General features: G+C 42.7%; 1 protein-coding gene across 1 annotated transcript; it reads right to left on the reverse strand.

Moving 5' to 3' along the window:
* Positions 1 to 537: 537 nt before the first annotated feature.
* On the reverse strand, positions 538 to 2210 carry LOC125549210 (anthranilate O-methyltransferase 3-like). Its single transcript, XM_048712675.1, has 4 exons — positions 2070 to 2210; positions 1521 to 1916; positions 1175 to 1441; positions 538 to 1086 (listed from the first exon to the last, which is right to left on the reverse strand). The coding sequence occupies exons 1-4, from the start codon at positions 2142 to 2144 to the stop codon at positions 745 to 747; spliced, it is 1080 nt and encodes a 359-aa protein (XP_048568632.1). The 5' UTR covers positions 2145 to 2210; the 3' UTR covers positions 538 to 744.
* Positions 2211 to 11489: the final 9279 nt, after the last annotated feature.

An 11489-nucleotide genomic window follows, 5' to 3' on the forward strand; every position in this document is an offset into this window, starting at 1 on the left:
CTCGAGGCCTCTTCCAACTTAATTGCACGCCACTTGTTGCATTTGTGCATGCGTCACACCTACTTTGAAACCTGTTAAGGCGTAATAAGATTAACATACCAACCATTAGGATGCCACAGACAAGGCAACTGGAGGTTCTCATCAGATGCAGTGTATCTTGAAGAAATCAAGCAAGCAGGGAGACACATCGGTTAACTTCTTTTTTTGATAAAAACACATGTAACTTTATTCATTCTCAAAACCATTACAGGTGTTACATTGCTTTGGATCTGAGATTCAAGAATTACAAAGTAGCTCTCACGACTAAGAATTACAATAAAATATTTTGAAGACATTTTCTCCGTGGTATCAATCTTTGCAAGATGAAATGCCGCCTTGACTTCAGTAAAGAGACTGCAATTAGATTGGAGCAACGCTACTGCTACTCGTTCACATGCACAGACTCAAATACCAATAAGGGTGTCTGAAAGGCCCTTGAGCCAGCCATCCAAAAAGATGGGAAGTCGCGAGCGATGAGTGTGCTTGGGCCGGGGATGATTCCCTAGAAGTGCGGGTCGTTGAATCACAAAAACATAACAAAAATGTCGTGGAAAGATTCCAACTACACACAGATCAAACCAACAAAAGCAACATGTGACACAATAACATAAACTCATCAGATCCGAAATATCAAATCTGTGAGGACACCGAACTCTCTATCTTCACGGCACCGCCACAAACTAGAGTAACCGCCGGTGTGCCTGGTCATGCCTTCTTGAGGGATACCGCCAGCATCGGTCGTGGGCTTTTGGCATGTTCGAGTTGCAAGCTGCCTTCCAAGCTCCAACGTCGCTCCAAGGTCCTCATGAATTCATCCATGACTTCTCCAAAATGAAGGACTATTATGGGCTCAAATATGGCTCTGGTCACACTAGCAAACCTGCTTGGGACCATAAGTGCGCTGTCCAGACCGACAAAAGGATTGTTCGCCTGCATCTCAGTGATTGAAAACGAGCCTTCATCTTGGATGATCTCCCTCAGCTCTTTGTTGGAAGGTTCATACACAGGCAAATAGAAAGAGTCAAACTTTGCTTTGTCGATTACACCCTGTCAAAAGCATACCAAAAGATCTGGAGGTCAAATACTCAGCGTTTGTTACTAAATTATGAAAATGCGATGCTAGAAAATATTGTACCTCTGAGACCATGACGCTTAGAATCTGAGCTACGAATTCGCAGAGGTGAGAGAATTCGGGGGTGATTACATCAGAATCCCTCCCTACAAGGGAAACAACCATCCGGCCTCCTGGAATCATTTCTTTGGCCCTCAGCTCGAGGAAACGTGTAAAATCTTTTCTGAACTGCTGTGCATAAGCCTGCAGGACCATAGGGCGCCTTTCAAGTCTGGTATGCTCATCAATGTCATACGCCGGGATCTGGTTCTTTGTTAGATCTTCAGGAGCCTGCGGAGATAAGGTTTTGCTTGTACAAAATCAACAGAAAAGCAATGGATCAATCCAACGAGCAGTTTTAAACGCACACCTTTGAGAGCCAATGCAGGCTGTTGGACGAGAAGACAAGATGCAAGGAACCACTAGTGAAGAGCCTCTCGTAAAACGACCCCGGTAAAACACCGGCCATGACAATGGTGTCGTTGCTGCTTTGACGTAGCATGACCAGGTTCTTCACCACCATGTTGAAGTCGTTGTCAGGCAGGTCGTTGAGAAGCACAGACACTTCAGGAGGTGGCTGTAGGAACTGGTGGCAGTGATTGTGGATGGCCTCAATGGCAATCGACACTAGCGCTATCGCGTTTGGACCAGAGGAGCAGCCCAGGTCGACAATCACCATCTTTGTGGGCAACAAGGTGCTAGTGCCGGGGCATAAATCAACGATGGCCGCTTCTATCAGTGGTTTCATCCTCTTCTGCTCACCATTCTGTAAATCAAGGTGCAGTTCTTCAGAAAATGTGCACATTATAATGAGTAGTGTGGCTCCCAAGCATGTGTGAAGAAATTCCTGATGGAATTGTCGATGGAAGCCAGGTGTCAACAGCATAGTGAGTTAATCTGGAGGGAAAAATATACATACCTGAACAAAGGAGTTGCGAGCATAGCTTGTTTCCCCTTGTCCTTGATTCATATGCACCGTCAACATGGACGCCATCGCCAGCTTCTTGGAGCAGGACTAACGTCAGTCACCTCCAGATTAAAGCTATGTGAAGGAACCAGATTATAGTAGCTAGCCGGAGAGGCCTGGCTCGCATATACATATATATATATATATATATCTATGTCTATGATCAGGATTCCATGATTTCTAGCAACGTTTAGCCCACGCTGGCTACTTTTCCTACGTTGAAAGCTGCTTCAGTTTTTTTTTTTTTTTGAAAAGTCTGCTGCAGCGTTGGCTCGCGTTGCATCTCGGTACTGCATCCCGAAATAGATGACATATAAATTGTGTCAAAAAGTCAATACCTTTCTAGTTTGGCCGAACATAGATACAAAAATATAAATATACACAATATCAATATATCCATCATTAGTTATATTTTCAAAACTTATTTTTTATATATTATAATTATTGATATTTCCTACTCTCTCAATTCCACAATGTAATGCTTCCTCTATTCACGTGCTTCAACTTTGACCGTAAATTTAACTACCAAGACCGATTGCGGCGGGAGAAAAAATTATATCAGTGAATTCGTATTCGAAAAAAGTTTTCAATTATATAGTTTTTTCTCCTACCGCAGTTGGTCTCGTTGGTTAAATTTATGGTCAAAGTTGGACCTCGGGAAGCGCGGACGCACTATATTTTAAAATGAAGGGAGTACTATATATTTGGTCAAACATGTATTTTGTTGACCTTTTGACTTATTTTATACGCGTATATTTGCGAACAGAGGGATTAAGTGACATTCATGCAAGAATGCGCGTATGAATCAATGGAATCATTTTCCTCGGTCTATATTTTTTTTATACACAGCAGTAAATAAACAGTGAGAAAAAACTACGAAACTAAATAAACAGTAAAAAAAATTCAAATTTCCAGGTCTTGGCCATTTATTTGTGTTGTCAAATATTTTGATTTATCGTTCAGTTTTTTATTATAAATTTTGCAGCTGAACCTGAATCTGAACTTCCAGTGTACGTTTCACCCTTGTTTTTTCACGCATTTTGACTCTCGTTAATTATTGTGGTTCTGCAATCTCGTGTCTTCCACTGTTTTCGGTCAATGCAGGCATACGACTTTTGCTCAGTAAGACTGTTATATGAACACGTGCGTGCGTGTACTGCTGTGCTCCAAAGTCTCTCTGGATATAAGCAACCGGAATTTTATGCCGCACGCTGCTACGACCAAAGAACACGTGAGTTGTAGGGTGTGGTACTATTGACTGCATGGTATTCCCTTCGTTTCATATTACTTGTCGCTGATTTAGTATAATTTTATACTAAATTAGCGACAAGTAATATGGAATCGAGGGAGTAGCTGACAATGTTCCAGTCCGGCTGCTTCGAACGGTCACTCCCCGCTTCAGATCTAATACCAAGACAGATCGAGGTCACATACGTACGTATACGCACGTGTTCCAGTCCGGGTGCAACATAGTAGTGTTTCAATACGTGGGCTAGGGCGTCTCCAAACCGGATCACCAAATTTTCGCCCACGAATATCCACGGACAGCCGGCCGGACAGAGAGGGGCCATCCGATGTCCGCGCGAGATTCGAACAAAATAAGCAAGTTGAGTTGATGCTAGCGGCGGGCGTCCGACTTGACGGTGGTTTTGGACAAATCAAGCACATAGACCTCCATGATAGCATCTCCAATAGCCGTCCAATGCGCGACGCGCTAAATATCAGAATACATCATCATATGAGTCAGTTTTTGCGCGCGGCGGTGCGCTGGTTCCAGCAGGCGCCCTATATTTCATCTTTTTTTTTCTTGACGCCTATTATGTGAACTACGATTCGATACACATTTGGTTCCGGTAGTATAAATGTGAGATAGTTCGTCACATAGCCTACTTCTACGATACAAAATAGTGCATAGATAGTTTATAATCTTCTCCTACAATATATAGATAAAACGAAAAACTACTACTACACGTCATTCTCCAACTCGAACTCTGCCTCGGTGATGTCCTCCTCCGACGTCTGATGGTAGGCGTCAAGGAACCGCTCGTCGCTGGAGTCCCAGGACGACGCATCTCCTAGCGCGATGTTGAATTTAGCGACCGCCTTCCGCGTTCACTTGTCCTCGCGATAGGAGGCTCGCTCCTCCCTCCTCTCGTCCCTCTCCGTCCTCCTCTCGGCGAAGCACTGTTCCTCATTGATGATGTCTTGCGGGAAGCGTTAGCGCCACAGTGCCATGGCTTCCTCATCCATCTCGGCCAGGCTGAGACGGCGCTCCCGCCTCCGGTTCTCGCGACGATCCTCGTCGGTGAGAAGCCGCGGGGGAGGCGCCAACTCCTGTGCCCGCTCCCGCGTCGCCACGTCCGTGAAGTTCCTTTCCCAATGGGACCGCCGGAGGCGCCACGCCGCAGAATCGTACGCACGGGCGCCCTCCTAGGCGGTGTCGAAGGTTCCGAGGCTGAGGTGCACGTCGCCCGGCCGAATCTCGATGGAGTAGGTGCCGGACGGACGCATGCGGATGCCGTGGTAGCCCAAAGCTCCCCGACGCCGAGGTGGCATGGTGGCATGTCAGCGGCGAGGAGAGAAAGCGGTAGAGGGAGCGACGATAGAGTGGCAGAGGACGCTGCAATTTTATAGGTGCGCCAGACGTGGTCCGCGAAATCTAGCGTGCGAGCTGCTGCCTTTTCCCGCATGCTAGTTTCCCGCCTCCGGTGAAGTGCACGATAACGTCCCGCGCGCGTCTTTTGACACGACTGTTGGAGATGCTCTGAGTACCCAAGCAAGTGCCACCTGGGTCTTGGTGAACGCTGCGGTAGGCTTCACACACTCAACCAGCGCCGTTTGGACATTGACCTTGGCGGTAGGTAGCAAAAACCTATCAGTATGGACGACGGCAATAGAAAAAAGGAACAAATCCGAGAAAGATTTTAGGACGGGTCAAATCGTGCTAAAGTTTGACTGAAGGGTCAGAACAGTGAATTTAACAGCCCCATGCTGCTCCCAGCTTTGCATTTGGACGAAAACACAATGTCAGCACCGACACCTTTTAAGGTATATAGTAATGGAGGGACACAGCTTTGGTGCCTTAAAGGCACCTGTCTTTAGGTCACTAACATATAGGCCAGCACCTGTCTTTGAGTCATTGACATATGAGCTAGTTATATATTGGGTCTATATATCATAGACATAAAGACAAATGCCTTAAGGCACCAAAGCATAGTCCGTAGCGGAGGCGAGAGAGTTGGCCTCCGCATCGAGGACCGGGCTTCACTGGGTGTCATATTGGGCACGCGGAACGCAGCACCTCCCTCTGTTGCGTGAACTCGTTGTCAGACCGAGCAGTGAACTGTGGCGCCTTCTGGTCCTCGTCGTCCGACGCGATTGGCTCCGCCTTCATGGTGGATGGAGCCATGGACAACGACGGGTCCAGCGACAAAATAATTTTAAACAATAGTATTTTATAGTCTAGCTAGTGCCAAAGTTTTCTTAAACAATATGAGCAATTATAGATCAACTTTTGACAAGCTGTTACTTCTTGCCAATAGCCGACGATTCTTCTTCGAAAGAACATAATACTAGGACCTTATCGGTTCTTATCCAGCGACGACAACTCATTTGTTTGCAATGCACAAATAACGGAATTGGTGGCAAGGTTCACTGTTTTGGTTACCGAATAGGCCACTTTTACCGAGGGGGACTGGTAAACATGGTTACCATGAAATTTTGAACGAAATTTATAATTTGAATTTGAATTCAATTTTTTTCAAGTTGATATAGATAGCACTTGAACTTATATTAGTTCAAAAAAGAGTGAAAGAAGGAGAACTTGAACCAACTAACTTTCAAAACTGCAAGAAGGAGAACTTGAACCAACTAACTATCTTCTATCATCTATCTTCTATCTTCTATTTACTAATTGGAGGCACCATACAAACTCCCATATTAATCCACATCATTAAGAATATTTCAACCATCGATTCTATATAATTGATTTATCTTGACCTTACGATTTGTGTTGCATTAATCTTGCTGGAAAAAATACACAATCTGACCCAACCTACACGTAGGTAATGACTAGCAGAAGAAAAAAAATCATCCCTCCTAGAAACCACGTACAGAATTCTCATTCCCTCAAATCATCCCGTCCACCGACCTTCCAAGTCCTACTCTACCGGGAGTGTCACATCCAACCTCAAAATCAAGAAGATACAATTTTGGTCATCCCACCAGCACCGTAGTATGCTTTCCATGGCGCTGCTCCACCAGGAGCGTCACCTCCGGCTCAGGTTTGAGAGGCTGCAATTTTGGTTATTGCAGCAGCGCGATGGTCATCAGCGGTCCAGGTAATACAGTGGACACAGCCGTCTTAGACAACCCCGGGTATGCTCTTGGGCTAAACACTGATTTCTCGGATTCACTCAGTAGGCAATATATGTGCAACTCGCAACCTTCTATGTGTAATCATTTTTTTTATTTTTTTTAGAAAAGAAGGATATACCCCCGGCCTCTGCATCTGGACGATGCAGGCAACCATATTATTAATTATTCACAAAGACCATACAAGGTGATACATCAATAAGCCTGAAGCCACCATCTTCGCAACACCGTTGCTACTCCTATCCCCTTAATGAAGGCATGCCAATGTGTGTAATCATTATAGGATACTAACACACCGACACCTCTATTTTTATAATCTCAGCATAATATATATAGCTTTTGTTGGATGGCTTTTTAAACTATGCCATCAGCCTCTACAGAGATGAATAGATTGTCTTTTCGATAGATCTTCTACTTATAGCGGCGGTTCTTGGTGGCATGGAGCAATGGAGGTATGGCGTCAGATGTGTGGCGATGGACACGCGCAGGAGGTCGACGTTGTCTGGCGTCATGGTGGCGTCGATGGCAGAGAGGCCTGACAAGGTCGATACGTCAGTACATGCTTTGAGGATGGATCGAGGGAAGACGAAGGTGACGGCCCTTTGCAGCGTGTGCGTGTGGTACTCACTGAGAATGCACCGGACCGGAGTGTTACCCAGTCCCGCCTATGTGGCTTTGGATAGGGCATCCGGCGTTAGTTGTTAGGATTTTGTGCGATGTCTGTTTGGTATTTGGCCCGGACATTCGGCACACCTTCATCAAAAGGATAGGAGTAGCGACAAGTGTTGTCTAGATGGTGGCCTCGGGCTTACTGTTGTATTTCTTTGTAAGATCTTTGTGAATAATAAATAATATGGCCGCATGCATCTCCCAGATGCAGAGGCCGGGGGTGATTCTTCCTTTTCTAAAAAAAAGAGAAGATCTTCTACTCCATGTTTGTTTATGATCCAAGCTCACCCGCCGTATAGCTGCATTGTTTTTCATTGTTTTCATAGCAACCAGTCTTAAGTGGTTGTGTCACTTTTAGTTCTGTTCTTAATATTGTATTAGCTGATCCAAAGATTTCTTCTTACACTTTTTTATTTTGTCTAGGTATCCTCTCTACAACACAAGGGTTGACTCAGAGTTCTCTCCTAAGTTCTTATTGTTTTGTCTCGGTATCCTCAATACCACACAAGAGTTGTCTAATAGTTCTCTACTTAGTTCATCAAATATTATCCTCATCGGTGATCAAAGCCATTTTGGACCAGGAAACTACATGGAAGTGAAAGAGATTTTGTGGATTGAAAATCAATGCACAGTGTCCATGAAGTTTCTGTACTTGGAGCACATAGTACTATAATAATGCAATCTCTGTGAAGAATATCATCAAGTAAGAGAGATTCATGGCAAGTGTATGTCGTAATCTACTACTCTGCATGTATTTCCTAAAATTGTACTGAAATAGTTCCTTATTTCCTAAAGCTTTAGTTAATTCAAGATTTATGTTAACAAATAAGAAGCACATTTGGGAATGATTCTGATCTGTATACATAACTTCGAATTTGAGATGCTACATTGTTCTTCTCTTGGGGAGTTGGTGCAAAATCTATATGAAAACCATTTGAAGTCCAGGACCGGAGGTGACGCTCTTTGTTCCAGTTCTTATGTATATATGCAAGAATTTATCTGTAGTAAGCTGATATATTCAAACCTGTTGATACTTTTAAGGCTATCGGCATCATGCCAGTGCAAGACAAGCACCACGTCTCTTCCTCCAATTATCCCATCAGTAGCATGTGACAATGGCATATGTCTGATGAAATCACACGAGAACAACCATGGACCAAGCTTGGAGGTGCCTCATTTGCCATTATTTTTTACACCTCTCATTTGCCATTTTGTTGAGTAGGGTGTCATGATTTAGAATAGTATCTGACCAGCTGAGCTCACAGTGTTCTGCATCTATTCAATTGTCCACGTACTGTTGACATTAAAATTTGCCAGTTTTCTAATGAGGTATATTGTTGTTCATTGGGAGAGAGCTTGCTTAGTGCATCATTAATCTGTATTGTTTGTAAGAATTATTTTTTCTGAACATTCCAATCTTTACCTGTTCAAGGCTTCAATCTCAGCTTTAGTTCTTAAATATCCTATCCTGCATGTTTTGTGGCTACAACCGAACAAAATGTCAGTCCAAATATGTTATTCTTAGCCATGGTGTACTAACTAGCCTTTTCTTTTCTCCATATAATGTAACTATTGTTGAATTAATTGGTTGGGAAATGCCCATCATTTCTTGCAAAGAATCATGATTATTGATTGTGTGAAAAAAAATAGAATAGCAGCCAGTTTGATACAACTTATTTCGGCAGTAAGTTTTATTTCAGAAAGGAGGTGCATGTTGATACTCTGTAACCATGTCTGCTTCTAAATGTTATAGCTTGGTGTTAAAATCACAAGCCAGGTCGTAACAGTTAGCTTTACACAGCTACTTTTCATACGTTCGAACTTTATTATTACTCAAAGTACTGCTAAATTGTAGTTCGTATGTAGATGTCGTTGAGAATTTTTTTTCTTAACTGATCACACTGTCTTACCTAATATCAGTTTTGTATCGGATTCTGTGAAGCATGCATCCCATGACTCCCGCGAACAATATTTGTTCTGAATTGCTATCTCAATCTATCAAATTTGACACCCCCAATATCCCCAATTCAACTGCAAACATGTTTAATCTATATGTATATTATACAAGGATGAAAGTAATGCCGCTCGGATGCGTGGAGTGGAGGAAAAATCTTGAGATAGCTAGATACCTGAAATGATAAGATGTCAACATCCTATAATTACATTCATGTAAATCCATTGATGTTTTGGATCAGATATTCCAGACATAAACCTGTACTTTTTTTGTTTTTGCTACCAACTTTAACCTCTTATTCTTTTTTACCGTGGGCTTTCAAACAAGCTAACATTGTTTTATATGCTAATTTCAAACAATAAGTTCAAGCATGGCAGCAACGTGGGATATGCTTAAACGCTATAAAAGGAATGGTAAATGAAACATATTTTAATGTTTACATTTCAAAATTATATTGGCATCACAAGATTATGGCTATCAGTTAAGAGTCATAAGTAAGTTAAGATTTTGATTCTCCACGTGTTCTTTTTTTATCGATCGGTTTTCTCCAAGTGTTTGTGAAATGAGGAAACAACTGTTTTGAGATTCATTTGCAATAAAACAAGCTATGTGTTTAAGTGTTTTAGATAGTAAACTTTGAGAGCTTATTTCTGAATCTTAGTATCAGTCAATCATACATTTTTCATATAGAAATATTCTTTCAAAATAAAGTTTACTAATATTTGTTCAAATAGCTAGCCCATGAGGGTGCACGGGTTGATGACTAGTGTTGAACTAATTGAGGTGCTGCCGTACTGTACTGTACACTGGGCGTTTAAATTAAAAATACTCAAAAAATTCGATTTTTTTTGCTTAAAATGCCCATTTACTGAGGGGCATGGAAATACGCGGTAACCATGGTAAATCTCGAAATTTCGAGCGGTAACCAAAACCCTGGCGAGGTTCCATATCCTTCTGTGTCACTAGCTGGCTTGGTTTGCTCGTACACTGGCTTGTGCGTCGGGCTGCATCTGTCTTGGGCCTGGTCTTCTTGGTGCTAAAACAAAGTTAAATAGAATGATTGCATGATAGTCAACTTTCAAGTGAAATGTTCTATTCCAGTTAATTATTGTTCATGGTGTGGTGCTCCTGAGTGTGCTACAGTGCTCATGGTGCTCCCATCGCTGAAGCAAGGGTCATATAGAGCTAGTGCTTACATGTGCATTAGTTGGAAGGGTCATATAGAGCTAGTGCTTACATGTGCATTAGTTGGTGCTAGTAGTTTGTTTATTCATCACATGGATACGATATGAAACATTTACTATAGTTGACACTCAATGTCGGCAAGGAGTTTCTTTCCTGCATCAGCCACACGAAGACCAGCGATGCAGAATTAACTAAAACGCATTAGTGCCAACTGGTATTATTGATTTTATAACTGCTTCAGTCTCATCCCACATCTTACCCAAACAGATTTTATAACTGCTTCAGTCTCATCACACATGACGGATGTGGCGCTTTATTGCCGGATGTGGCGCTTTACATATTTATTTTCTCCTTTTTTGCTCGGATTTTGAGCTTCCTTGAATGTTAAGACTCTTTTACGATTTCTAATAATATGGCTGCATGCATCGACTGATGCAGAGGCCGGAGGTATTCCTCCTTTAAAAAAATATCTTACCCAAACAGACATAACATAAACCTCAGGCTGAATTTGTTGCCCAAGAAATTTAGGGCAATATTTGGTGTGCAGCAAAAAAAGGAAAATACTAATGCTTTTGCAAGCCAATATCCGGTCATATCAAAACAACCCAACCAGTTATGTAATTTAGGTACCAACATTTGGGGAGCCAGTTGGGTTTCAAACCATGCAGCCTGCCAATCCGCCCTATGCAGACGACAGTAACAAACATAATAGTTTTCTTCATCTTCTGCATGCCGTCGACAGTAACGAAAAAGGGAACAGAAAAACTAGAGCAAGGGGACCACGGTGCTTCATCTTTAGACAGAGACACAAAGTATATAGTTGAGCCTTACTGTCTGGCAAGCAGAAAAAGGATTAGTAGAAAATCATCCATACCTTTAAATTATATAACAAGCTTATAACAGATCACACCACAGAGACAAAAGGTAAAGAAAACAGAACGCCAATTAATGAGCCCGGAAGAACATAGGGAGACATCTCTTTCAGCTTGCGTACCACTTGTCGCACTTATGCCAGCACCTGCTTGAACATCCTAATCAGGAAACCTCGCGTGAAGTGAACAGACCTGCCCAACCTATCAAGGGGTAAAGGTCACCATACCAACCATTACAACGCCACAACAAGCGGTTCTCATCAAATTCTGTGTATTCTGGAGGAATCAAGCTAGCAGTGACTCACACCGGTTACCTGG

This window comes from Triticum urartu, chromosome 3, assembly GCF_003073215.2.
Source record: "Triticum urartu cultivar G1812 chromosome 3, Tu2.1, whole genome shotgun sequence".
NCBI classification, from domain to species: Eukaryota; Viridiplantae; Streptophyta; class Magnoliopsida; order Poales; family Poaceae; genus Triticum; species Triticum urartu.

Bases quoted from the DNA above. Each gene is read 5' to 3' on its own strand.
- LOC125549210 (XM_048712675.1), bottom strand. From the start codon at position 2,144: ATGGCGTCCATGTTGACGGTGCATATGAATCAAGGACAAGGGGAAACA. The intron at 1,442-1,520 runs GTGTGCGTTTAA...TTATCTCCGCAG, and splicing joins GCCTGCATTGGCTCTCAAAG to GCTCCTGAAGATCTAACAAA. The intron at 1,087-1,174 runs GTACAATATTTT...TGCTTTTGACAG, and splicing joins TAAGCGTCATGGTCTCAGAG to GGTGTAATCGACAAAGCAAA.